Source organism: Melanerpes formicivorus, unplaced genomic scaffold (assembly GCF_026170545.1).
Source record: "Melanerpes formicivorus ecotype bairdi unplaced genomic scaffold, bMelFor1.0.p_v2 SCAF_9, whole genome shotgun sequence".
Classification (NCBI taxonomy): domain Eukaryota; kingdom Metazoa; phylum Chordata; class Aves; order Piciformes; family Picidae; genus Melanerpes; species Melanerpes formicivorus.
The window spans coordinates 24,939,981-24,964,609 of record NW_027142361.1 but is presented as its reverse complement, the minus strand read 5'-3'; the positions used below and the strand labels follow the sequence as shown (position 1 = coordinate 24,964,609).

The 24,629-nt window shown below is 49.3% G+C and overlaps 1 protein-coding gene across 2 annotated transcripts in view; it reads left to right on the top strand.

The window, feature by feature from the left end:
• The window catches only part of SLC24A3 (solute carrier family 24 member 3), a 412,136-nt gene that overhangs the window by 270,994 nt on the left and 116,513 nt on the right, over window positions 1–24,629 (top strand). For both annotated transcript variants that reach the window (XM_068143236.1, XM_068143235.1), the window contains exons 4-6: window positions 3,139–3,213; window positions 15,124–15,208; window positions 17,335–17,438. In XM_068143236.1, coding sequence (XP_067999337.1) covers window positions 3,139–3,213; window positions 15,124–15,208; window positions 17,335–17,438 — 264 coding nt within the window. The remainder of the gene's footprint in view (window positions 1–3,138; window positions 3,214–15,123; window positions 15,209–17,334; window positions 17,439–24,629) is intronic.

Sequence of the window (24,629 nt, the reverse complement as noted above, 5' to 3'; positions counted from 1 at the left end):
AAGAACTTCTTCCTAACATCCAATCTGAATCTACCCATTTCTATGTTTTTTCCATTCCCCCTAGTCCTATCATCACCTGACACCCTAAAAAGTCCCTCCCCAGCTTTCTTGTAGCCCCCTTCAGATACTGGAAGGCCACAATTAGGTCTCCTCAGTGCCTTCTCTTCTCCAGACTGAACAGCCCCAACTCCCTCAGTCTGTCCCCATAGGAGAGGTGCTCCCTAGTCTAGTACCTAGTCCCTGGATACCCCCTAGTCAACTGCAAAATGTTAAAGCCATGCTGTTGGCATTCTCCACAGTTGACATACACAACACACTTGCTCAGCCTGATGCTGTCTTCCCTCTTTCCACATGCAATAGCCTGGGCTGGTGTCTGGACTCGATCTTTCTGAGTCTGACTTGACATGAAATTCAAGTTTTTGATTGTGTTCCTGCTGGCCCAAACTCTAAGCATTATTTTGTTTGTTTGTTTGAGAACCAAACAAAACCCCACAAAAAAAAAAAATAGAAAAAATCCAAACCACAAATGACTTTTAAGGAAGTAACAACTGTTGTCCTCATGTGTTCATTTATCAAGAGTAGTTGTCAGTGTTTTAGTTTGTGAACCAAGCTCTTTTCTAGACCTGTACTCCTTGGATTTTGGGCACTTAATGCTGGTTTGTGCTTAAGCCAGTTAAATAAAATTTGGGAAGGCTCCCAGTCAGCAGATTTGTGACAACAATGAGGTCATTAAAAACAAATGCTCAAGCATGTAAGTCAGTTTGAGTCCAGCCTGATCTGTTTTATCAGCCTGATGTTAAGATTTGCTGAAGTCACCTACAATTATCTGACTGCAGCCAGGTGTTGGCACGGTGCCTTCAGCAGACATAGCAGCATGGCATTCCTCACTGCCTCCAGGAGGATTATGGAGAGCAGGACAGCAGTTTCTTCACATTGATTGTTTTAGTCCCTGCTCATGTCAACGCCCTTTTTGCCTTTTCCCTTGTACCTTATCCTATACATGTGTAGTCTTGGAGACAGAAGAAAATTCCCCAATTTGGGTTGTGGTTGTGCTCTCTTGAAATCAGAACACAATGAGGTTCATGGAGTCATAGAATGGTTTAGGTTGGAAGGGACTTTAAAGATCATCTAGTTCCAACCCCACTACCATGGGCAGTGACACCTTCCACTAGACCAGGTTGCTCAAAGCCTCATACAAACTGGTCTTGAACACCTCCAGGGAGGGAGCATCCACAACCTCTCTGGGCAACCTGTTTCAGTGTCTCCCCACCCTCACTGTAAAGAATTTCTTCCTAATCTCCAGTCTAAATCTACCCTCTTCAAGCTTCAATCCATTCCCTCTTGTTTTATCACAACAAACCCTTGTAAAAAGTCCCTTCCCAGCTTTCTGTAGGCCCCAGGAAGGGACTTTTTACAAGGGCTTGTAGTGTAGCTTTTGTAACTGCTATGGATGTGCCTTGCTGTTCATAGCCTGGAGAAGAGGAGGCTCAGGGGAGACCTTATTGCTATCTACAACTACCTGAAGGGAGATTGTAGCCAGGTGGGGGTTGGTCTCTTCTCCCAGGCAACCAGCACCAGAACAAGAGGACACAGTCTCAAGCTGTGCCAGGGGAGGTTTAGGCTGGAGGTTAGGAAGAAATTTGACAGAGAGAGAGAGAGATTGCCCATTGGAATGTGCTGCCCAGGGAGGTGGTGAGGTCACCGTCATTGGAGGTGTTTAGGAGGAGACTTGATAGGGTGCTTGGTTGCATGGTTTAGGTGATTAGATGGTGTTGGGTGATAGGTTGGACTCAATGATTTCAAAGGTCTCTTCCAACCAGGTCTGGTCTGGTCTGGTCTGGTTCCAAGTGTGGAGGCAGATGCTGAAGTGACCTGGTTTGGCTTTCAAGCATGTGCTTGTTTGGTTTATTGTCTCCTCTCCATCCCCATTGCCTTGCCCTCCTTGGGGAGAACTTGGCTACCGCAGCAGCAGATTACAGGAAGCCCAAGCAACCATATGATGCCCAGCGCTCTGGGACTGTTGGTTATGTCATGTATAGAGGATGTGCTCAAGTTACAGGGCTGTTGATGTACAGATTAGTGTTCATGAACTGCATTACTGCGTGTTTGGGGAGGAAAATTGTGGCCTGGCCCACTGCAGATTAATGTGATTAGCAGATCAAAACATCCAGGCTGAAGTTGGGCCCTTGCTATCCATTGTATTTCAATGGGATTTGGCCATGCCACTCTCTGGGGCTTTCCCTGATCCTTCTTCCTACGATGCACAATGCCTGTGAGTCTTCTGATTCCGTTATCTCTGTTGATACAGTTATCTGGTGGTATCATGTCAGCTGCTAGTGTTTCCTCTACAAGTTCAAGGTCTCTGCTGTACCCAGCAGAGCTGGGGATCTGGAATTCTGCTAATGTTTGTGGTCCTCTGGGCCATTTTGCCACTGCAAAAGGCTATGTGCCTACATGACGTTAATTTGTGTTTATGAGCAGTGACAGAGGAGCACAGAAACTGTCCTGAATGACAGTCTAGAAGTGGATAGATTCAGAATGGATATTAGGAATAATTTCTTCACCATGAGGGTGGTGAGACACTAGAACAGGTTGCCCAGAGAGGGGGTGGAAGCCTCATCCCTGGAGGTTTTTAAGGCCAGGCTGCATGTGGTTCTGAGCAACCTGATGTGTCCCTGCCCATGGCAGGGAAGTTGGAACTAGATGATCCTTGAGGTCCCTTCCAGTCCTAACAATTCTATGATTCTATCAGCTTCCATTTAAGTAACTTCAGAAATCAGCAGAGTCCCAGTGCTTGTTCCTTCAACACATACAGGTCTGTGCTCACAGGCACCAAGGGAGCAGCAGGTTTAGCACAAGCAGAGGCAGCTGAAGCCTGTTCCACTTGAAAACAGGGAGGCTGGAATTAGATGATCCTTGAGGTCCTTTCCCACCCTGACAATTCTATGATAGCTTGTAAGAACCTTTGGATAACTAGTTTATATCTTTCTATTACATCTCCAGAAAGGCCTGTGCATTCTTGCAAGAGCATTTTATTTTTTAAAGAAGGTCTGTACCAAACCTGAGCTGAGTTGGGACACTGCAGTTTGTTTCTGTGTAATGATCTCCAGACTCAACATATGCTCTTTTCTCTTGCAGGCCGTGTATATGTTTTATGCTTTGGCGATTGTCTGCGATGATTTCTTTGTCCCTTCATTGGAGAAGATTTGTGAAGTAAGTATGAGAAGAATTTACTTAAGCTCCTGTGCTGCTTTAGGCACCTCACAGCCCCATAATGTGATCAGATATTTATTGCTGCCCACGAGTGTTCTCCATGCTTCTTGTTTAGTTACTCAACACTCTGTGTGTGCATTGGCTTAGCTTCATGTCCTCCCTTGCAGGAGATGAGATGGGAGTCTGCTGGTGGGGAAACTTAGCTGATGCTCTTTCTTAAAGCTAGGAGTTGTCTCTTGAGTATATGCATCATACCACTTCTTGAAAATGGAGACAATTATTACTAATACCTTTCTGATACCCAATGGTATCTTGGGGTGCATGAAGAAGATTGTGGCCAGTATGTCAAGAGAGGTTCTTCTTTCCCTCTGCTCTGCCCTGGTGAGACCACATCTGGAGTATTGTGTCCAGTTTTGGATCCCCAGTTTAAGAGGGATAGGGATATACTAGATGTTGTAGTTTGGGCTGGGTGCCCTCTGCTACAGGGGTGTTTCCTGTGTCCAGAAGTCCAGCCCAGTGGGTGGACACAGGAAATTAGGTTATTTCCTACCATGATCCCTTGCACCACTATAAGTTTCACGGTGTGGTCTGGCACTTCCCCTTTCCTTCCTCTCCGCCACCTGGTAACTGGGGGAGAGAACTCCTGGCCGTGGGCCTGGCTAGGCCCAAGGCCACGGGGGGATGTGCAGTCTCAGATCTGGCCAGCTGAGACTAGCCTAGCGGGGGGGGGGGGGGAGGGAAGGAGGAGCCCTGGGGGTTTTGGGTGCACCCTCAGGTGGGGATGGGATCTCTCTGGGTCTGTTTTGGGGTTGTTCTTGTCACTGTGTTTCTAGTTCTCTGCACGCACTCACTGTTCTCTATTTAAACTTTCCATCGCTTTTGCAATCTGTTTGTCTGAGTCGTTATTTCTGCGCGTGGTGGGGAGGGGGGTTTGCCCCAACCCATTACATTTTGGCGCACCAACGTGGGGCTGGCTGTTGTGCCCACTCTGCAGATCGATTGCAAAGGATGGAGAGTTTAAATTTAGTTCTGGGCGTCGGTTTGGGTTTGGCAGTTGGGGGCTCAAGTGATGTTGCCGGGGCGACCGTGTAAGTTCTTGTGGATTGTGGGGGGATAACTGGTGCACGGCCGGTGGCACGGACCTTCTCCTGCTATTTCAAGCAGGGGTGGTTCTCGACCATCGGCATCGGGGTACCGCTTGAGAACGCAAAACCTGCCCTTCCTCTACAGCGGGGAGCAAAGTGGGGGAGGGGCAGTGGCGAGCAGATCAGAGTCAGGTCCGTTCTCTATGCGGGGATAGAGCCAGCCGCTGCGAGCGGGTGAGCCAGCTCCCGAAAGCCTGGGGGCCGACGGGGACTCCAGCTGGAAAGCCGTTTTCAAGGGCTCTGAGAACGTGTGTATGGCTTTCGCTGGAGAAGCCGTTTGTGTACCCAAGGGATGGAGGTGATTTTGATTCTGTGCCGCGGCGGTAGAGGTGGGCGGAGCCCTGCTGTGTGCCGAGCAGCGGTGGGCCGGGCCATGCGCTCGGAGGAGCGGCGGCGGCCCCGGCCGTGCCCTCGGGCTGCAGTAGGGCTGGCTCAAATCTCTTTCCCCGATATTTTCGGATGAGTTCCGCAAATGGCGCTGAGCGCCTGGTTCCACCTCCCTTCTTCTCAGTGAGCCGTGGTGCAGCCCCTCCCTTTCCGGGGGAGGGGGGGGGGTGCAGCTGGATGCTGTCATGCCTCGGTACGGGTACGCCTAGTGGGGGGGCGGAGTACCTCAGACATGCATCCGTGTAGTTTTGGACCGCAGTTGGAAGCGGTTGGTTCTGCGCGTGGTGGGGAGGGGGGGGTCTGCCCCAACCCATTACACTAGAGAGTGTCCAACAGCGGCTATGAGGATAATGAAAGGATCTGAACCTCTGTCTGATGAGGAAGGGCTGAGACCTGGGACTGTTTAGCTCAGAAAAGAGAAGACTGAGAGGAGATCTTACTAATGTTTATAAATATCTGATGGGTTCATGTCAAGAAGAAGGAGCCATTCTCTTTTCAAAGGTGTCTTATGATAGGACATGGGACAATGGATACAAGCTGGAACACAGAAAGTTCCACCTCAACATGAAATAAAACTTCTCTACTGTGAGGGTGCTGATGCCCTGGAGCAGGCTACCCCGAGGGGTTGTGGAGTTGTCTCCTCTGGAGACTTTCAAAACCCACCTGGACACATTCCTGTGTGGCCTATCCTAGGTGACCCTGCTTTGGCAGGAGGATTGCACTAGATGATCTCTAGAGGTCCCTTCCCACCCCTACCATTCTATGATTCTATAATGCAGTGGAAAAAAAGCATCCTGTAGAGCAATGACTTCCAAATTCAGCCCCATACTATGCTGCTAGCAGCAGTGAGGGTTTCCAGATAATAGGCCCAGGAGAGCTTGTTAGCTTGTCCTGTGATCTGCTGCTCCCCTCTGAGGTTCTCCTGACCTTGAGTTAGGGATCCAGCTATCAGAGACTGTGAGAGGGTTGGGAAGCTGTTTGTTGCCCATGTAGGGAAGAGTGCTTTAGTTCAATTAAGGCTTTGGGTGTGTCACTCAGTTCTGCTTGGACCTGGAAGATGACAACCCCTTATTGATTGACTTTTGCATGGAAATACTGATCCATGGAGTGCTTCTGAGTTTCCTGTACCATTAACTTAAAACTTAGAAACCTCCCAAGCGTTAGACTGGGAAAGAAAAAAATGCACAAGAAAATGTAGCTGTGTTTTGCATTTAAAACCACAAACCAAATAACCACCTAGGGGAGGAAGGGATGCTCAGCTCTCAGCTGGCTGCCTGAGAGCTGGATCCTGCTCCTGTGTGTGTCCTGGCCCCATAGGACTGGGCTTCTGTGCTTCACTCATGCTTCCACAGCCCAGCCCAACCTGCTTCTGGTGCAGCCACTGGCAGGGCACACCCTGAGCAGACCATGCCAGAGCTGGCTTTGGCTGATGGACTTTGGTTAGAAATGAAGTCCTGGTTTAGGTTCAGGACACTGTAGATGTGCAGCATGCTCACAGCCTTTCAGCTTGGCTTGTGTGGTGCCCACTCCAGGAATTGATAGGCTGATGGCTCTTCAGCTGCTCCAACCATTCACACTCTGATGGTTGCTGTGGCCTCACTTTTGTTTCTCTTGACATGTCTCTTCAAAGACACTTGGCCCCACCCTTACTTGATAGAAGTCAAAATCTCTGGTGACTTAGCCCAGTAAAAGTCATGGATCTTGTACTTTCAAAGTCATGAGTTTCATACCTTGTGTTGTGTTGGGATAAGTTGTAAAGCAGCAGGACAGATAGGTCAGCAGGTCAGATAGGTCAGCTGTGAAGAAGCTCTTAAACACATCCACCACTTATGAGGGACTCTGTCCTATTTTTTTTTTTTTGGTGAGGTTGACATACTGAAATTTTAGCAGACAAGGAGTATGTTTTAACCTAGATCAGCTTGGACAGCTACAGGGTGAACACAGCCCCTGTGCCTGAAGTGACTGGGAGCCCTCTCCAAGGACTGTCTCAGGCAATGAAGTCTTTGCATGTAGAAAATATGGTTTGGTCTTGCCAGTTAGATGTCTCTCTCAGCTGGAGGAGGCACCTGCCAATCTGCCTGGCCATAAGTGTCACTCATCAGGGCACTGTCACGGCCTGGGCCTAGGAGGAGGTGTGGGACATGGCAGGAGAAATCATTTGTGCTGACAGCTATGATGGAAGTGTCCTCTAAGCTAACCTGATATTTGTAGTTTAGCACCCTGCCATACAAGCCTTTTTTACATCATAAAAAAGCAAAAAAGGCCTCAGGAAATGCTACTGTCTTGGTGCCTGAGTATTCAGGCAACCACAGGGGGACAAGGCAGGAGCTTCTGTCCTGCTAAGCTGCTGCACTATAGGGCTGAATCTAGGGAAAGCCACTGTGAGGTTCAGGGGAGGGAGTGGAGAGGTTGCTGTGGAAGTGAGGATGGAAGATGCTGGAGTTGTAGACCTACCAAATTATTTAACCTCCCCTCTCCACCTGCCCTAGAAGGTTAGCTCTAGAGGGGCACGTGTCAGAATGATGGTTCTGCCAAATTCTCAGTTGTGTTTGGGTTTGTACAGACATCTGATACCTAAAACCCAAACACTCTGCTTGCGTGACTTCAACAGAGTATTTACAACCCCCTGGTCCTAAAAGGTTACTTTCACTTGAATAGATCTTTATTTTTTGGCTATTTCATAGAATGGCTTAGGTTGAAAGGGACCTTAGAGATCATCTACTCCAACCTCCCTGACATGAGCAGGGACACCTCTCAATTAGACTCAGCTGCTCAAGGCCATGTCCAACCTGCCTTGGACATCTCCATGGAGGGGGCATCCACAGCCTCCCTGGGCAGCCTATTCCAGAGTGTCACCACCCTCCTACTGAAGAGCTTCTTCCTAAGATCCAGTCTAAACCTACTCTCCCTCAGTTTAAAACCATTCCCTCTTTTCCTGTTGCTACACACCCGTAGGAAAAGTTCCACTGAAGCCTTTCTGTAGGTTCCTTTCAGGTATTGGAAGGCAGTGATGAATCTTCTATAAGAGTCTTCTCTTCCCGAGGCAGAGCAGCCCCAGCTCCCTCAGCCTATCCTCATAGCAGAGGTGCTGCAGCCCTCAGCACATCTTTGTGGCCCTTGATTTTCTTCTCAGAGTTACAAATCTCTCTCATGTACTTTAATGGTTCTGAACCATTGTGTTACCCAAGACCATCAATAATATAAGATTATAATTAAAAAATTTCATTCAGTTGTGTGTGAAAGAGAAAATTGGTGGTAGAGCAGTGTGCCCAGGTGGCCAAGAAGGCCAATGGAATCCTGGCCTGCATCACAAATAGTGTGGCCAGCAGGAGCAGGGAGGTCATTCTGCCCCTGTACACTGCACTGGTTAGGACGCACCTTGTATACTGTGTCCAGTTCTGGGCTCCTCAATTTAAGAAGGATATTGAGATACTTGAATGTGTCCAGAGAAGGGCAATGAGGCTGGGGAGAGGTCTGGGGCACAGCCCTGTGAGGAGAGGCTGAGGGAGCTGGGGTTGCTTAGCCTGGAGAAGAGGAGGCTCAGGGGAGACCTTATTGCTGTCTACAACTACCTGAAGGGAGGTTGTAGCCAGGTGGGAGTTGGTCTCTTCTCCCAGGCAGTCAGCACCAGAACAAGAGGACACAGTCTCAAGCTGTGCCAGGGGAAGTTTAGGCTGGAGGTGAGGAAAAAGTTCTTCCCAGCAAGAGAGATTGGCCATTGGAATGTGCTGCCCAGGGAGGTGGTGGAGTCCCCATCCCTGGAGGTGTTCAAAAAAGGATTGGATGTGGCACTTGGTGCCATGGTTTAGTAGTCAGGAGGTGTTGGGTGATAGACTGGACTTGATGATCTTTGAGGTCTCTTCCAACATTATTGTTTCTATGATTCTGATGAGAGCAGATTCTCCTAGCATTGCTCACACCAACCAATTATCTCCCCACAAGAGCGTGTAGGCTGCCCTGGAGAGCTAGGGCTGCTCTGTGAGGGAGAAGACCACCTGAGTCCTCCTCCATTGTATGATGAGATAAGACCTGGGATGTTTTCAAGGGTGGTCAATAGTTTTAAGACGCACAAACAAATAATCTTTAGAGGTAGGGGGAAGCGACCTGGTTGGCAGGAGTTCACATCTAAGAGGTTTTGGAGGGTATGGCAGTAAATGTTACGTGCTTAGCATGCAAACAACTCTACATGATCATAACTTGCTTCTGACCTAAGATCCTCAGTAATCCAACTACCTCCTACTGTTATCTCCAGCACAAGAAGAACTCAGACCTCCTGCCTGAAGGCTTTTCTGGTCTTGGAGGTCAACCAATAGTTATTCTCCAGGTGCTCACAGCTTAGCAGCATGAATTGTAGAAGAAATGCTTCATCAAGTTTGGAAAGCAGTTGTGGAGTTAAACCAAGAAAAGGGTTGTGCTCCCAAATGTGTGTGTTGAGATGAGCATTTATTCCCAAACACTTGCTGTGGTAGATGTTTGTATTCTTCCTGAGTTCAGATGTACTCACAATAAAGCCTTAATTTTCGCTTGTTCTCTAAACCAATTTGTCATCTTGCCTAGCTCCTCTCTGTTATTGGTGTCACCAAGTGTTTACAGGACGGAACTAATGTCATATGTCAATTGCAACCATTTGTCTGCAAATGCCAGAGAAGATGGTTTTGCCTCCTAGTGTAGGAGGCACTGTGTGTTCTGCTCTGAGTCATCCTGTGCATTGCAATAAATTAGCTAGCAACTGTCCTCAAGAAACCTACCATGGCTTTAAATTAAACCATCCCCATGAAGTCAGCACAGCTGGGTTCCTTGGCTGATGGTCTTCCCTTCCAGAAGGCACCACCAAGCTGCAGACTGACCACTGTGGGACAGAATAGAATTAACCAGGTTGGAAGAGACCTTTGAGATCATCCAGTCCAACCTATCACCCAACACCATCTAATCAACTAAACCATGGCACCAAGCGCCTCATCCAGTCTCTTCCTAAACACCTCCATTGATGGTGACTCCACCACCTCCCTAGGCAGCCCATCCCAAGGGCCAATTACTCTTTCTGGGAAGAACTTTCTCCTCACCTTCAGCCTAAACTTCCCCTGGCACAGCATGAGACTGTTTCCTCTTGTTCTACTACTGGTTGCCTGGGAGAAGAGCCCCACCCCCACCTGGTTACAACCTCCCTTCCTGTAGTTGTAGACAGCAAGAAGGTCAGCCCTGAGCCTCCTCTTCTCCAGGCTAAACAACCCCAGCTACCTCAGCCTCTCCTCACAGGGCTGTGCTCCAGATCTCTCCCCAGCCTCATTACCCTTCTCTGGACACATTCAAGTGTCTCAATGTCCTTCTTAAATGGAGGAGCCCAGAACTGGACACAGGGACTCAAGGTGTGTCCTAACCAGTGCTGAGTACAGTGGCAGAATGACTTCCCTGCTCCTGCTGGCCACACTATTTTTGATACAGGCCAGGATGCCCTTTGCCTTCAGACTTCTGCTGGAGAAAGGTCCCCACTACCCTCAGCCATTTACCCCTTGCTTGTACAGCAGCAGGTGCTGACTTGCACGCGTGTGAGCAAGGTAGCTTTGTGTAGTAACAGCTCAGCAGTTGATGGCTGTATGATGGGGTGGCAGCCTTTTTTAGCTCCTCATTAAGCCAGGGAAGATGCCAGCAAGGTGTGTGTGGTTTTTAGCAGCCTTGTCATGTTTGCTGAACAGCCACTTGTGCAGATGGAGCAGTGGGAATGCAGAGAACATTAAGGAAGTAATTAACCAATTAAGTCTTAGGAAACAGCAGATGCTGGGGAAGTTTTCACAGAGCTGGGTTTCATGGAGTAGGGTGGTTTTGATGGGTTTTTCCCTATGTAATGTGGGCAAACCCCCTCCCCACCACGTGCAGAAATAACAACTCAGACAAACAGATTGCAAAAGTGATGGAAAGTTTAAATAGAAAACAGTGAGTGCGTGCAGAGAACTAGAAACACAGTGACAAGAAGAAACCCCAAAACAGACCCAGAGAGATCCCATCCCCACCTGAGGGTGCACCCAAAACCCCCAGGGCTCCTCCTTCCCCTCCCCCCCCCCCAGCTAGGCTAGTCTCAGTTGGCCAGATCTGAGACTACCCATCCCCCCAGGATGTTGGGCCTAACCAGGCCCATGGCCAGGAGATCTCACCCAGTAACTGGGTAGCGGAGAGGAAGGAAAGAGGAAGTGCCAGACCCCGCCATGAAACTTATAGTGGTGCAAGGGATCATGGTAGGAAATAACCTAATTTCCTGTGTCCACCCACTGGGCTGGACTTCTGGACACAGGAAACACCCCTGTAGCAGAGGGCACCCAGCCCAAACTACAACAGGAGCCACCCCTTATTTCATACCATAATCCCTGCACCCAAACACATCATCAAATCAGAAAACTTATCATGACATGTCCAGCGAAGTCCGTGTCTTCATCTGGGCGTCCACCCAAATAGTCTCTCATTTAGGCTCAAGTGTCTGTCCATTCTAGTTCTTCTTCCTTCATCCAATGGAACCTCCCAGCGATGCAGAGCTCATTCTCCTGCAGTGCAAGTTCTCCATGGATTCGTTGGGCATCCTGGTCACCTGGAAAAGCCTCACGACTTCTCAGCTAAGCCTTGATTTTTTCACCTATGTTCACTCGGCGGCATATTCTCCACCCCTGGGGCAGGCCAGTCGAAACAATCCAACTCCACGACTGCCTTTTTCAATCCATCCAGGGTGCCGCAACCAACCGCTTCCAACTGCGGTCCAAAACTACACGGATGCATGTCTGAGGTACTCCGCCCCCCGACTAGGCATACCCGTACCGAGGCATGACAGCATCCGGCTGCACACCCCCACCCCCACCCCCCCCCCGGAAAGGGAGGGGCTGCACCACGGCTCACTGAGAAGAAGGGAGGTGGAACCAGGCGCTCAGCGCCATTTGCGGAACTCATCCTAAAAAAATCGGGGAAAGACGTCGGAGCCGGCCCTACTGCAGCCCGGGCACACGGCCGGGCCCACCGCCGCTGCCGCTCGGCAAACAGCAGGGCTCCGCCCACCTCTACCGCCGCGTCACAGAATGAAAATCACCTCCACCCCTCGGGCACTCAAACGGCTTCTCCAGCGAAAGCCATACACGCGTTCTCAGAGCCCTTGAAAACGGCTTTCCAGCTGGAGTCCCTGTCGGCCCCCAGGCTTTTGGGAGCTGGCTCACCCGCTCGCAGCGGCTGGCTCTATCCCCGCATAGAGAACGGACCTGACTCTGATCTGCTCGCCACTGCCCCTCCCCCACTTTGCTCCCCGCCGTGGAGGAAGGGCAGGTTCCGCGTTCTCAAGCGGTACCCCGATGCCGATGGTCGAGAACCACCCCTGCTTGAAATAGCAGGAGAAGGTCCATGCCACCAGCCGTGCACCAGTTATCCCCCCACAATCCACAAGAACTTACACGGTCGCCCCGGCAACATCACTTGAGCCCCCAACTGCCAAACCCAAACCGACGCCCAGAACTAAATTTAAACTCTCCATATTTTGCAATCGATCTGCAGAGTGAGCACAACAGCCAGCCCCACGTTGGTGCGCCAAAATGTAATGGGTTGGGGCAAACCCCCCTCCCCACCACGCGCAGAAATAACGACTCAGACAAACAGATTGCAAAAGCGATGGAAAGTTTAAATAGAGAACAGTGAGTGCGTGCAGAGAACTAGAAACACAGTGACAAGAACAACCCCAAAACAGACCCAGAGAGATTCCCCCCCCCGCTAGGCTAGTCTCAGCTGGCCAGATCTGAGACTGCCCATCCCCCTGGGGCCTTGGGCCTAGCCAGGCCCATGGCCGGGAGATCTCTCCCCCAGTTACCAGGTGGTGGATAGGAAGGAAAAAGGAAGTGCATAAAACTTATAGTGGTGCAAGGGATCATGGTAGGAAATAACCTAATTTCCTGCGTCCACCCACTGGGCTGGACTTCTGGACACAGGAAACACCCCTGTAGCAGAGGGCACCCACCCCAAACTACGACACCCTACCAGAAACCCCTGTTCTTTAGGTAGTCCCTGGGCACCGCTAAGGGAAGTCTGTGGGAGGTAAATATCTGCAGTGGTGAAAGGGAATGAGGAGAGGTTAAATCTTCAAGGCTGAAATCATGCCAGGGGAAGGCTGCTGGACATGAACCAAGCCTGAGCTCCTGCCCTACTCTTTATGGGCATAAGTAGGTGAGATAAGATGTGTCTTTCTGGGGTCATGGAGGAGACAAAGAGCTGAATCTGCCTTGCTGTTGGCCAGAGTACTGCTCCTTCTCTCCTCACAGGATATCAGAGACACATCTTCAAAAAGGGTAAGAAGGAGGAACCAGGGAACTACAGGCCAGTCAGTCTCACCTCTGTGCCTGGAAAGATCATGGAGCAGATCCTCCTGGAATCACTACTCGCTCAAAAGAATAGTGAAGAGGTGATTGGGAACAGTCAGCATGGCTTTGCGAAGGGCAAATCCTGCCTGACCAACCTGGTGGCCTTCTATGAGCAGGTGACAAAATTAATAGATGAGGGGCGAGCAACTGATGTCGTTTACCTGGACCTGAGCAAAGCCTTCGACACTGTCCCACACCACATCCTGGTCTCCAGGCTGGTGACACATGGGTTTGATGGGTGGACCACTAGATGGATAAGGAACTGGCTTGATGGCCGCACCCAAAGAGTGGCTGTCAATGGGTCCATGTCCCAGTGGAGGCCAGTGACAAGCGGAGTCCCTCAGGGATCAGTCCTGGGACCTGTCTTGTTCAACATCTTTGTGGGTGCCATGGTGTGGTGGTTTAGGCTGGGTGCTGGCCCGGATGCCACTGCACAGAACACACCTGGGAGGTCCCTATGGGTGGGCCCAGCCCAGAGGGTGGTCACAGGCAGGTATTCAATCCCATAATGCCCTGCTCCTCTATAAAATGCCCATGCGGGGTCTCCACTTCCTCTTTCGTCCCCAGCTACAGCCTAGGTAAAATGGCATGAGCCGCCTCCCTTGGGCCTGCCCAGGCCCGAGGCTGGGTTGGGGGGGAGGAAAGAGCCCTGGGGGGGGGGTTTGGGTGTACCCCCAGGTGGGGATGGGATGCTCTTGGGCATGTTCTGGGATCTCTCTCTTTGTCACGGTGCTTGTGGTTCTCTGTAAAGCTTTCATTGGTGTTTGTTTTTGAATTGTTTTGCTATTTAAACTTTCCATCCCTTTTGCAATCCCTTTGTCTGAGTCGTTGTTTCTGCCCTGCGGTGGGGAAGGGGTTTGCCCCAACCCATTACACATGGACAGTGGCATTGAGTGCACCCTCAGCAAGTTTGCTGATGACACCAAGCTGTGTGGTGCAGCAGACACGCTGGAGGGAAGGGAGGCCATCCAGAGGGACCTTGACAGGCTGGAGAGGTGGGCACAAGCCAACCTCATGAAGTTCAATAAGAGCAAGTGCAGGGTCCTGCATCTGGGTCGAGGCAATCCCAGGCACAAATACAGGCTGGGCAGTGACTGGCTGGAAAGCGGCCCTGAGGAGAGAGACTTGGGGGTGCTGGTGGACAAAAAGCTCAACATGAGCTCTCAGTGTGCACTTGCAGCCCGCAAAGCCAATCAGATCCTGGGCTGCATGAGGAGAAGTGTGGCCAGCAGGTCGAGGGAGGTGATCCTCCCCCTCTACTCAGCCCTGGTGAGACCCCACCTGGAGTACTGTGTCCAGTTCTGGAGCCCCTATTACAAGAGGGATGTGGAGGTGCTGGAACGTGTCCAGAGAAGGGCCACAAGGATGATCAGAGGGCTGGAGCACCTCTCCTATGAGGACAGACTGAAGGAGTTGGGGTTGTTCAGTCTGCAGAAGAGAAGGCTCCGAGGTGACCTAATTGTGGCCTTCCAGTATCTGAAGGGGGCCTACAGGAAGGCTGGGGAAGGACTTCTCAGGATCTCAGGTAGTGATAGGACTAGGGGGAATGGAATGAAGCTGAAGGTGGGGAGATTCAGGCTAGATGTGAGGAGGAGGTTCTTTACCATGAGAGTGGTGAGACCCTGGAATGGGTTGTCCAGGGAGGTGGTCAAGGCCCCGTCCCTGGGGGTGTTTAAGAGCAGGCTGGATGAGGCTCTGGCCAGCCTGATCTAGTGTGGGGTGTCCCTGCCCATGGCAGGGGGGTTGGAACTAGATGATCCGTGTGGTCCCTTCCAACCCTGAATGAAACTATGAAACTATGAAACCTGTGCTGCCTATCAGGAGGTGCTAACATAAGTAACGAGTGCCCGTGGTGACTTTTTTCCCCCTGTACTTAATCTGTATTAACATAAAACTTGATGCAGATTGGCAGCTCTCTTGGTAGAGAATTTGATGTTTCTAGTGGAATTTCTTCAGCCTCTTGGTGTTGTAATCAATGATTCTGCTCTGTTTTTCTGCAGCGCTTGCATCTTAGCGAAGATGTGGCTGGGGCAACTTTCATGGCAGCGGGAAGCTCTGCTCCTGAGCTGTTCACATCTGTCATAGGTAACTAACCTGCTGCTGCTTCTTGAAACCTCTGCATTTCTCTGGCTTGTCTTTTCTGAGTTGAAATGGGATTGCTAAGTGCCTGTAACATTTCTTATAATGCTTGGCCCTTCTCTCGTGGGCAGACATAGGAGTATTTGTGGGAAATCCTCACTACGAGAAGTGGCTCTGGAGAAGTGCCAATATCCCACAGTACTTGGAAGTGGTTTGATGTGACCACGTCACACCAGGGCCAGTTGCTGGTTCACCCTCACTGCCCCTTGGTCTGCCTTACTGTATCACAGCCCATCTGCACACCAATGAGCTCTGCAGGTGCAGCCTTCTCCCCTCCTGTCTGCCCTCCCTTGCTGTCTGCCATGACTTCTCCAGGATGCAGCATGAAAGGTTGTACCCCCAGCCTTCTGGGCTGGCACCCAAGCAAAGTCCTTGTGTCCTCAGCTGGAGGTTAATTGCTATCACCTCCGTTCTGGTTAGTCTTCTAACACTGCTTCCCTCTGGGAAAGGCAGGATGGGGAGGGGAAGAGGATTAGAAATGCTTTCTCACAGCAACAGGTTGGTCAGAACATCACAGTACCGCAGCAACTCTCTGCTTATGGGAAGTGTGATCAAGGATTTCAGTAGTCCTTAAGTCTGTGAAACCCGAGAATCTCCTTCAGCAGCCTTGAGCTAAAAGGAGACTGCAGTCAGCTGTAATAAAATGATGCTGTATGGATGCTACCTGGTGCAAGGCCAAGGGTTCTTGCAGTTTCACTCATGCACTTCACTGTTGGTAGGTAATTATCAGAGCAGCAGTTGGGAGGTTAAGGTGGGTTCTCAGTCACCAAGGAGAATTATTCTCAGCATAGATACTTCCTCTAGGAGATACTTTTGCTTCAGTCATAGCTATCAGTTGCAGAGCACAAATTAATTAACACAAAGCTGCATACTCTTCAGCAACTTCTGATAGCAGAAGCAAAGCCTTGAGACATGGGAACTTTAAATTGGACAAATTTGGGGTTGTATTCCTCTGAAGGACAGTGCCGTAGCAGGGTGCACATAAAATCAGATTCCTTCAGGCAGCTTAGGGAAGCTCGAACAGTCAGATCATTATCTTGCTGTGGTGTAATCCACCAGATACTGCACATCACTTGGTGGGTGACTGCTGCTGTGCAACATGCTTCTGAGAAGAGGATAAAGTGGAGAAGAAAAATAAATGTCTAAACTGCACTGCCTGGATAAATACTGCTGGAACCTTAAAAGCAAGTAGTGAATTTAAACAGACTGACAGCTAGCAGGAGCTGGAGTGTTATTTTTAGGCTGGCTTCCTAAGGAATGAATTTTATGTGCTACCATGATGCATGTGTCTGTCAGTTCATCTCCCTCACCATTAAGCTCATTGGCCAATTTTAACCAGATTTTATAGAAGAGTGCTGAAAGTAGCTTGTAATGTAGCCCCATAAGTCATCCTGAGAGGCATCACTCAGCTTGGAAGTAGCTAGTGGCCAGGCAGCTCTGAATCAGCTCCAGATTCCACTTGCCTGTTGAAGCCAGCAGAGATGGGGATAGAGGAAAGAGCGAAGTACCAGAAAGAGGAAGTCCTGCAGATTTGTGTCTGACCAGCTGCTCCCACAGAGCTTACTGTCTGTTATGATGTGTATTGCTATAATATTGGATCACAAACCCAGGAGATTGACAACTTAAGACATGGCTAAGGTTCTCATTAGACAATATCCAGATAGAATAGAATAGAATAGAATAGAATAGAATAGAATAGAAGAATAGAATTAACCAGGTTGGAAAAGACCTTTGAGATCATCCAGTCCAACCTATCACCCAACACCATCTAAGCAACTAAACCATGGCACCAAGTGCCTCATCCAGTCTCTTCTTAAACACCTCCAGTGAAGGTGACTCCACCACCATCTTTTATTCCACTTTTATTCCATTTTTATACCGCTTTTATTCACCTTAGTACCTTTCTTTGCAAACTGCCCTATTAAATATGAGGATAAAGCGGCAGAACTGGTCCAAGCTTTTAGATTCATTAATGGGGTGTGAGGTCTGCATCTTATTTTTTTTTGTGGGGGGGAAAAAGCCCAAATCTCCTCTTTCCAATTTACACAGCTTGCCTTGAACTTGTTTTTCAGGTGTTTTTATCACAAAAGGAGATGTAGGCGTTGGAACCATCGTAGGCTCGGCTGTATTTAACATCCTCTGTATTATTGGCATGTGTGGGCTTTTTGCAGGACAGGTAAGAGCATTTTTAATGATTCCTGCTCCATTTTGTCCCTTGACTGTGCTGTGAAATCAGCTGCCTGGTTCACAACCTCGCCACAAATCTCTCTGCCTTTGTTCTCTTTTTTTAATGGGGCCCTGTGCTGTTCCTCTTGCGTTTCTGAAATGAAAAGCAGAATGGCAAATGTCAACTCAGGCATTTTAAGCTGCCTGAGGTGTGTGGGTGGCCAAAGGCATAAAAGGTGGTTATTTAACATCTCCTCTTGGTAGCTAGTGAAAAATGCATTGTGATGTTTGTATCTGGTTCTCCTGGACCAAAGGATCCAGGAAATGTCTGTGCCTCCTGCTGGCAAAAATGCCCTTCAGTGAGCCGTGCAGGATGCCTCTGGAAGAGCAGTGACACTTCTGGAGCATCACAAAAGATTCTGCTTTTGTGCAAGGCAGCACAATGCTGTTGGTGTCTGGCATGGCTTCTGAGGTTGTATGAGAAAGCCATAGTCTTTGCTTGTAATTTATCCTCTTGCTTATATCCAGAATCACCAAATAGTTTATGTGGGAAGGGACCTCTGGAGGTCTCTAAATCCAAAGCCCTGACCACTCTGAGCCCCTTGACTCAAAGCAGGACTGATTTCAAAGTTTGGGTCGGGTTGCTCAGGGCCTTTGTCCATCCTTTTGTATACTTCTAAGGATGCCCCAACATTTTTCCCCCTCAGCAGCAGCAAGGCTGTTCTCCAGCATGTCAAACTGCTTGTGACAACACAAGCTATTAATCTGAAATTGAAGTAATTAAGTTGTGAGTTCTGAGCTGCTGTCTGATTTGCAGACATGATTGACTGTATAATTAAATATCTGAATCTGCATTCCCCTTAGCACTTGCCAGCATGCCCAGGGTTTTTACAGTCTCATTAAATGTTCTCTGCAATATTGTTCTGCAGACTTATTTGTAAAGAGGAGAAGCAAGGTTAAGGTTGTCAGAACAGCTCCAGGAGAAGAACTTAAGGCAAGGGGCCTGTGTAGCTTGGTCAATATGAAAAAGCATGCAGAGGGATTGGGCTTTCCTGGGGAAGTTTGCAATCCAGTTTTATGTGTTAGCAAAGAACTTTTCAGGATAAAGGTGAACACTTGCGCTATGGGGAGACTTCAGGAAGAGCCCACAGCAGTACTTTTCAGCTGTCTAAGCTCCTTTGATTTGCATGGGAACATGCAGCTGGAAGCTATGTGCTCAATATATTAGTGGTTGTGCTGTAGCTGTTACTGTGAAGGCTCAGGGCACGAAGCTGCCTTCCTCAGAGGTGTTCTCCTGTAATCAGTAGGAGTTTTTGCAGAGGTTACTGTTTTCAAACGAATGAAGATGATGAACTGTTCAGCATGATGGCAGAGGAACTAATTTGTCTGATTTTTTCACTCTCCATGGTATTGATTGCATGCCTCAAAGCTGCTAAAAAGCTAGCTCCAAATCACAGCTTTCAGTGAAAAAGGCTTGGCTAGAGATTGTGGCTTGATGGAGAATGTCAGTCTTCATGAGAGACCACTTACAGGTAGGAGAGATTTGTTTCTGAAGGATGTAGCACGGCTGAGATACCTTCATGAATGCCTTCAGCCTCCCAGACCTGGTACCTTTCTGAGGTTCAAAGGGAGGATTTGCTGCTGGAAGATCCAGAGAGCTGATTCTGCCACTTTTTGCTCTGGTGAGATCTCTCCTGAAGTACTGTGTGCAGGTCTGGAGCCCTTGATATAGGAAGGACATGGACCTGATGGAGAGGGTCCAGAGGAGGGCCGTGAAAATGATCAGGGGTTGGAGCACCTCTGCTTTGAGGACAGGCTGAGGGAGCTGGGGGTTTTCAGCCTGGAGAAGAGGAGGCTCTGGGGAGACCTGATAGCAGCCTTCTAGCACCTGAAGGGGGCCTACAGGAAGGATGGAGAGAGCCTGCAGTGACAGGATGAGGGCAAACAGCTTCAAAGTAGAGAAGAGCAGATTTATCTTGGACATCAGAAAGAAGCTCTTCACTATGAGGGTGGTGGAACACTGGTTGCCCAGGGAGGTGGTTGAGGCTTCTTCCCTGGAGATATTCAAGGTGAGGCTCAACCAGGCCCTGGGCAGCCTGATCTAGTTGGGGATGTCCCTGCTGACTGTGGGGAGGTTGGACTGGATGACCTTTGGAGGTTCCTTCTGGTCTGGACCATTCTATGATTCTAAGTCACCCTAAGTTTGGTATGTGAGTTTTCTTCAAGGCAAGAATTGAGATTTCAACTAATTTGTCTCAACTTTGTTCTCCCTGACTCTGGTAGTCATTTGTGCATGGTTTTGACAAATGATTTAACCTCTGTTTGCTGCAGTTTAATGCACAGGGGGTAGATGAGAACTGGGATGATTGGCATCACCATGTGGCATCATTATTTAAATGAGCAAATAAAACCCCTCTGTTTAAATAATTCCTGTGCTTCCAGTAGTCTAGATAAAACTCTGGTTTGGTTTTTGCTTTTCACTTTTTCTACCTCCCAACCCTTCCCACTTTTAGTGGTATGATTCAGCTTTTTGTTGTGCTAGTGTTAACAGGAGTTGGGGTTTATTGTCAGTAATGTCTCTATGGATGCACTAATGCAGGTGCTAAATTTGGTTGGCAGTTGGATTTCATTTTTCCTGGTGTCGAGGGTTGAGGGGAAAGCCCAGCCTTCTCCCCCCGCTGTAAGTGAAGGGAAGAAAATGGAAAGAAAACCGCAGCCAGATTAGCAAAGGATTGTGCTGTATTTACAAGCGGTTTAGGAAATGCAGGTTTATATACACAATTTACAATATTTACAATATATACACCGAAATATACAACAAAGTAACACAGGAATGAGATTCCCCTCCCCCTGAAGGAGGAAGGGTTTTCCCCCTGTACTCCCTTCTCTCCCCCTTTTCCCCAGAGAGGGTTAGAAAGAGAGAAAAAGAGCAATTGTTAATTAAAGCAAAATATGTTAGTAAGTTTTAGTGCAGGCTTTACGCTTTATCAGTTCCAAGGTCAGTCTGGCCAAAAGCCCAGAAGCTGCAAGCATGTGAAAGGAGGGGGAAGAAGTGCAAGACTGAGACAAGTCTCACTGGGAATCAAAACTTAAGGCAGTACTTTGCCTATCCACCAATGAAATTAGTTTAGACCGGTCTTTTGTTTACAAAACATTCAGCCACAATGTCCCTTTTCTTAAAGGCACAACCTCAAATGGTCACACCTGGGGACCTGCATCTGAGTGTTGAGTTGCCTTGTAATCAAGGTGAGCTTTGGGGGCAGGACATTAGTCTGTGAAGCTTGCTATGCTCCAGCTCAAAGCAGGGTTTTCTCTTTGAGCTTAGAACTGCAGAATCAGCAGCTGGAGTCCTCTGGTTTTCAGGTGAGACCAGTGAGTCAATGGGCAAGGGTTTACCAGCCAGACATTCTTTTGAGCCTCCCCTAGGCTGCTGAGAACAGAGGATTCCTGCCCTGGAGGACAACTGTCATCTTGGTTCAAGGTTGGAAAGCTTTTGGGTTTGACAGGTGGAAGGAAGCAGAGAACTGAGCTTGAGCCTGTGGCAATTCTAGCCTGATGATGCTCATGTGGCCTTCATGTTCATCAAAACCCATCATGGAATGCTCTGCTGTTGGGAGATTCATTGAGTGGTTTGGGTTGGAAGGGACCTTAAAGATCATCTGGTTCCAATCCCCCTGCCATGGGCAGGGACACCTTCCACTAGCCCATGTTGCTCGAAATCTCATCCAACCTGGCCTTGAACACCTCCAGGGAGGGGACATCCACAACCTCCCTGGGCAACCTGTTCCAGTGTCTCACCACTCTCACTGTGAAGAATTTCTTTCTAATCTCCAGTCTAAATCTGCCCTCCTCAAGTTTCAATCATTCCCTCTCATCCTATCACTACAAGCCCTTGTCAAAAGTCCCTCCCCAGCCTTCTTGTAGGCCCCCTTTGGATACTGGAAGGCTCCTCTAAGGTCTCCCCAGCACCTTCTTTTCTCCAGGCTGAATGCAGATTGTTGCTGTAGCTTTCCAGAGTGGACATGAAAGGCTGAAGCTCTGTTATCCCTCTTTCACACATGGGATGCCTCCAGCTGGGGAGGGACAATTTGAAGAATATCCTGTGGCAATGCCAGCGACGAGCAGTGTGAGCAATCTGGCAGTGCAGGCCTAGAGCCTGACATGGTGGTAGGCCATGCTCAGCATAAATGCAGAGCCAGTTAGCAGTGTAGCAAAACAGTGCCGTGCCTGCAGCATGTAACTAAAACAAGGCACTGGTAGCTATAAACATGGAAAGTTATCTTGGGACAACAGGACATGCACCTGCATCAACAAACCTCGCATGTCATTAGTAGTTGGACCAATAATCTATAATAGTGCGATGTGTGTTCACTCATAGGGAACCAATGAAGCCATGCCAACAAGGCACTCCGAGTTTATATAAGTTGTAGAAGTTCCCTTGCTACGCGCTTCTGCCTTTCCTTTCTCCTCTTGTTCTACACTTTACTGTGCTATACTCGCACCATAGGTCTGCAATACTGGAACAATAAAGGAACCATACTTGATCATATTGGTCAGCCGTATTGATTCCAATCTCCGTCGTCTATATCTGACACCCGAATACACCTGAACTCGTGGACAAGGTATCCTCGGACTACGATACTGCTCGATTCAGCATAAAGAGGTACATCTGAGCGATACGGAAAGCCGGTCGACATAGCACTGCCTCGGTGCTGGAAAAATTAGCAGCGTGCGCACTCAAAAAGGAAGTGAATCTCACCTTGGCCTGGTGAGCGACCGGGGAGGGGCAAGGGGGAGCACGCCACGAAATAGAAGAGGCTGTGCTAAACGCCCTCCACCTATCCTCTCCGTGAGAGGTATTACTGGCGATTCTGGGATCTTAAAAAGGCTATTAGCCTGGGCTTGGAATCACCCCCATGGCATGTAAGCTTTTACTTCCGAAGCACGGGACGAAATTGCAGCCGAGCTGTGGGATGAGGTGCTACATAATTAAAAAAGAAGCTTTTCGCTATAGCACCGTGTGACGGACGCTCACATACATTGCAATTGAAAAAAGCAGAGCAGTCTACTCCCGATTCAGCTGCTGCGGTGTTTGGTTCTAACCGAGATGAAAAAGGGAGACTCGGAAGGCACCCCCTGCCCTCCGCCCCCCTCCTCTCTCCCTGCACATCGTCTGTCGCTCTGGCAGCATCCTCCTCAGAATTTCAATTGCCCGCTACTCCTCCTTCTCCACGAATCACGGCTCTCTTATTACTGTCCTTTTGCGCGGAAAAATCTGCTCCTGCCACGTCAATAGCGGCAGAAGTGAATCCTGATCGAACTGATAAGGCGTGCAAAATCAAAATGGAGGTCGCTACGCATTAAGAATTGCACAAAGAAGACACCACGTCCGCTATCTTGGCGAGCACACTGTGTTTATTAGACACCACCACAGCTGTCCGCACCTAGCAGAGAAACCCATAAAAAAGCGGCAAAACCTGTGGCTTGGTGTTTTCGATCCCCTTCATCAACATCTTCCTCTAATACCGCCAGCGATGGCTTGGACTTGGAAAACAAGAGGACCCACGCTGGGAGGCCGGGCAGTGCCGACTCTGCCCTACAACTCCTCTTAGAAAAAAAAATGGAGCGCTTGGAAGCTTGTGATTGCGGCATTCTTGCGGCCGCACCCCCCCACCCCCCGCAAGCCCCGGCCACCCTGGCGGTGCTTCCCACCCCAGCGGCGCTCATCCTGGCAGCCCTCAGCATGGCAGCGCCCACCCCAGTGGTGCCCCACACCCCGGCAGTTCTCCTGGCGATGTCTCCCACGACCCCCCATGGCCCCTGCGAGTACCAGCGGCTCCGATCAAGGTGGCATCGACCGACACACCGCCGATACCAGCACTGACACCGGCAGCGGCCCCGGCAGCGGCCGCCCCCATGGCGGCGGCAGAAACGGCCCCTTCCCCTCAGCATTTTCAGCTGCGCTACACACCCCCCCCCGCCTCCTACATTCTGGACATTATCAACAGAGTATAGCACTCCGATGGAGGTTCCAATCAAGGCCCGATAGGGCGGTCAGGAGGTGGGAGGGACAGGGAACTGTCCCGCTGTGCTGGTGGAAAGGTATTGTGGGAAATGTAGTCACAGATGGAGAATCTGTAGGGGGTTAACAATGACTATGGTAATCTCTGGACTGACAATGTTAAGGGAAGCTAGACAAGCCATAGCTACCTATGGGCTACAGTCAGGATACACAACTGCTGTAATCAATCAGTTGTTTTCAACACATTTGTTAATCCCTTCTGACACACGTATGTCAGCAAATGGTGTTTATTACATTATCTGAGAGCAGTCGATCATGGAGGAGATGGGTGCCTTACAACCTGGCTTCCCAACTCCCAGTCCCCACAAATTGGGACCTGATTATTATTCATTTGAAGGATTGTTTTCTTTACAATTTGCTCACACCCGGAGGATTCAACAAAGTCTGCATCTACTGAGTCATCGATTAAGGCAGACTCCACCCACCGATATCAATGGGTAGCCTCAAGGCATGCCAGAATTCTCTGGCACTCTCTTCCCACTTAGATAGACTTACAGATGAGAAAGTCACAATGAGTCTATGGATGATATTCTGATTGCAACAAAAAGTTACATCCTAAAACAGTGCTCTCTGAGATTCAGCCCCTGTCAGCAAGTAGAGACTTGAAAGTCACACCGCCTCAGACCTTGCAACTTCTCAATTAAGTGGCAATTCACTTGTAAATGCCTCGAAGCCACGCCCCGGCAGCCATCAGACTCTTTACAAGGTGTCACCGCTAACCATTTCCTTGGGGCGAGACCTTTGCTGGATCATATCAGCAATTGCAGCTTCCTGATAAGGCTTTGCAATTAAGTCAGGATTTAGTGATCAAAGAGTGGTGCAGAATCCAGGACAATAACTCTGATCCTGTGCTTTTCACTACTCAGCAGGGTCTAACAGGGACACTTGGTTCCTTTGTCGATACCTTACATACGGCATTCAATAATAATTCAGACCTGACTCACGATATGAAGGTAAAAATGCTGGCTATTCTGGCATTTGACAATGCTAATGAAGAAACTAAACAAGTTCTCAGCATTTTATCAACAGGTGCCACTGTCTCATGACTGCAGGATGCCACAATGAATGAAGCATCGACAAGCAGCAATGTCTCTAGCCACAGCCATAGAAGCAGTCCTG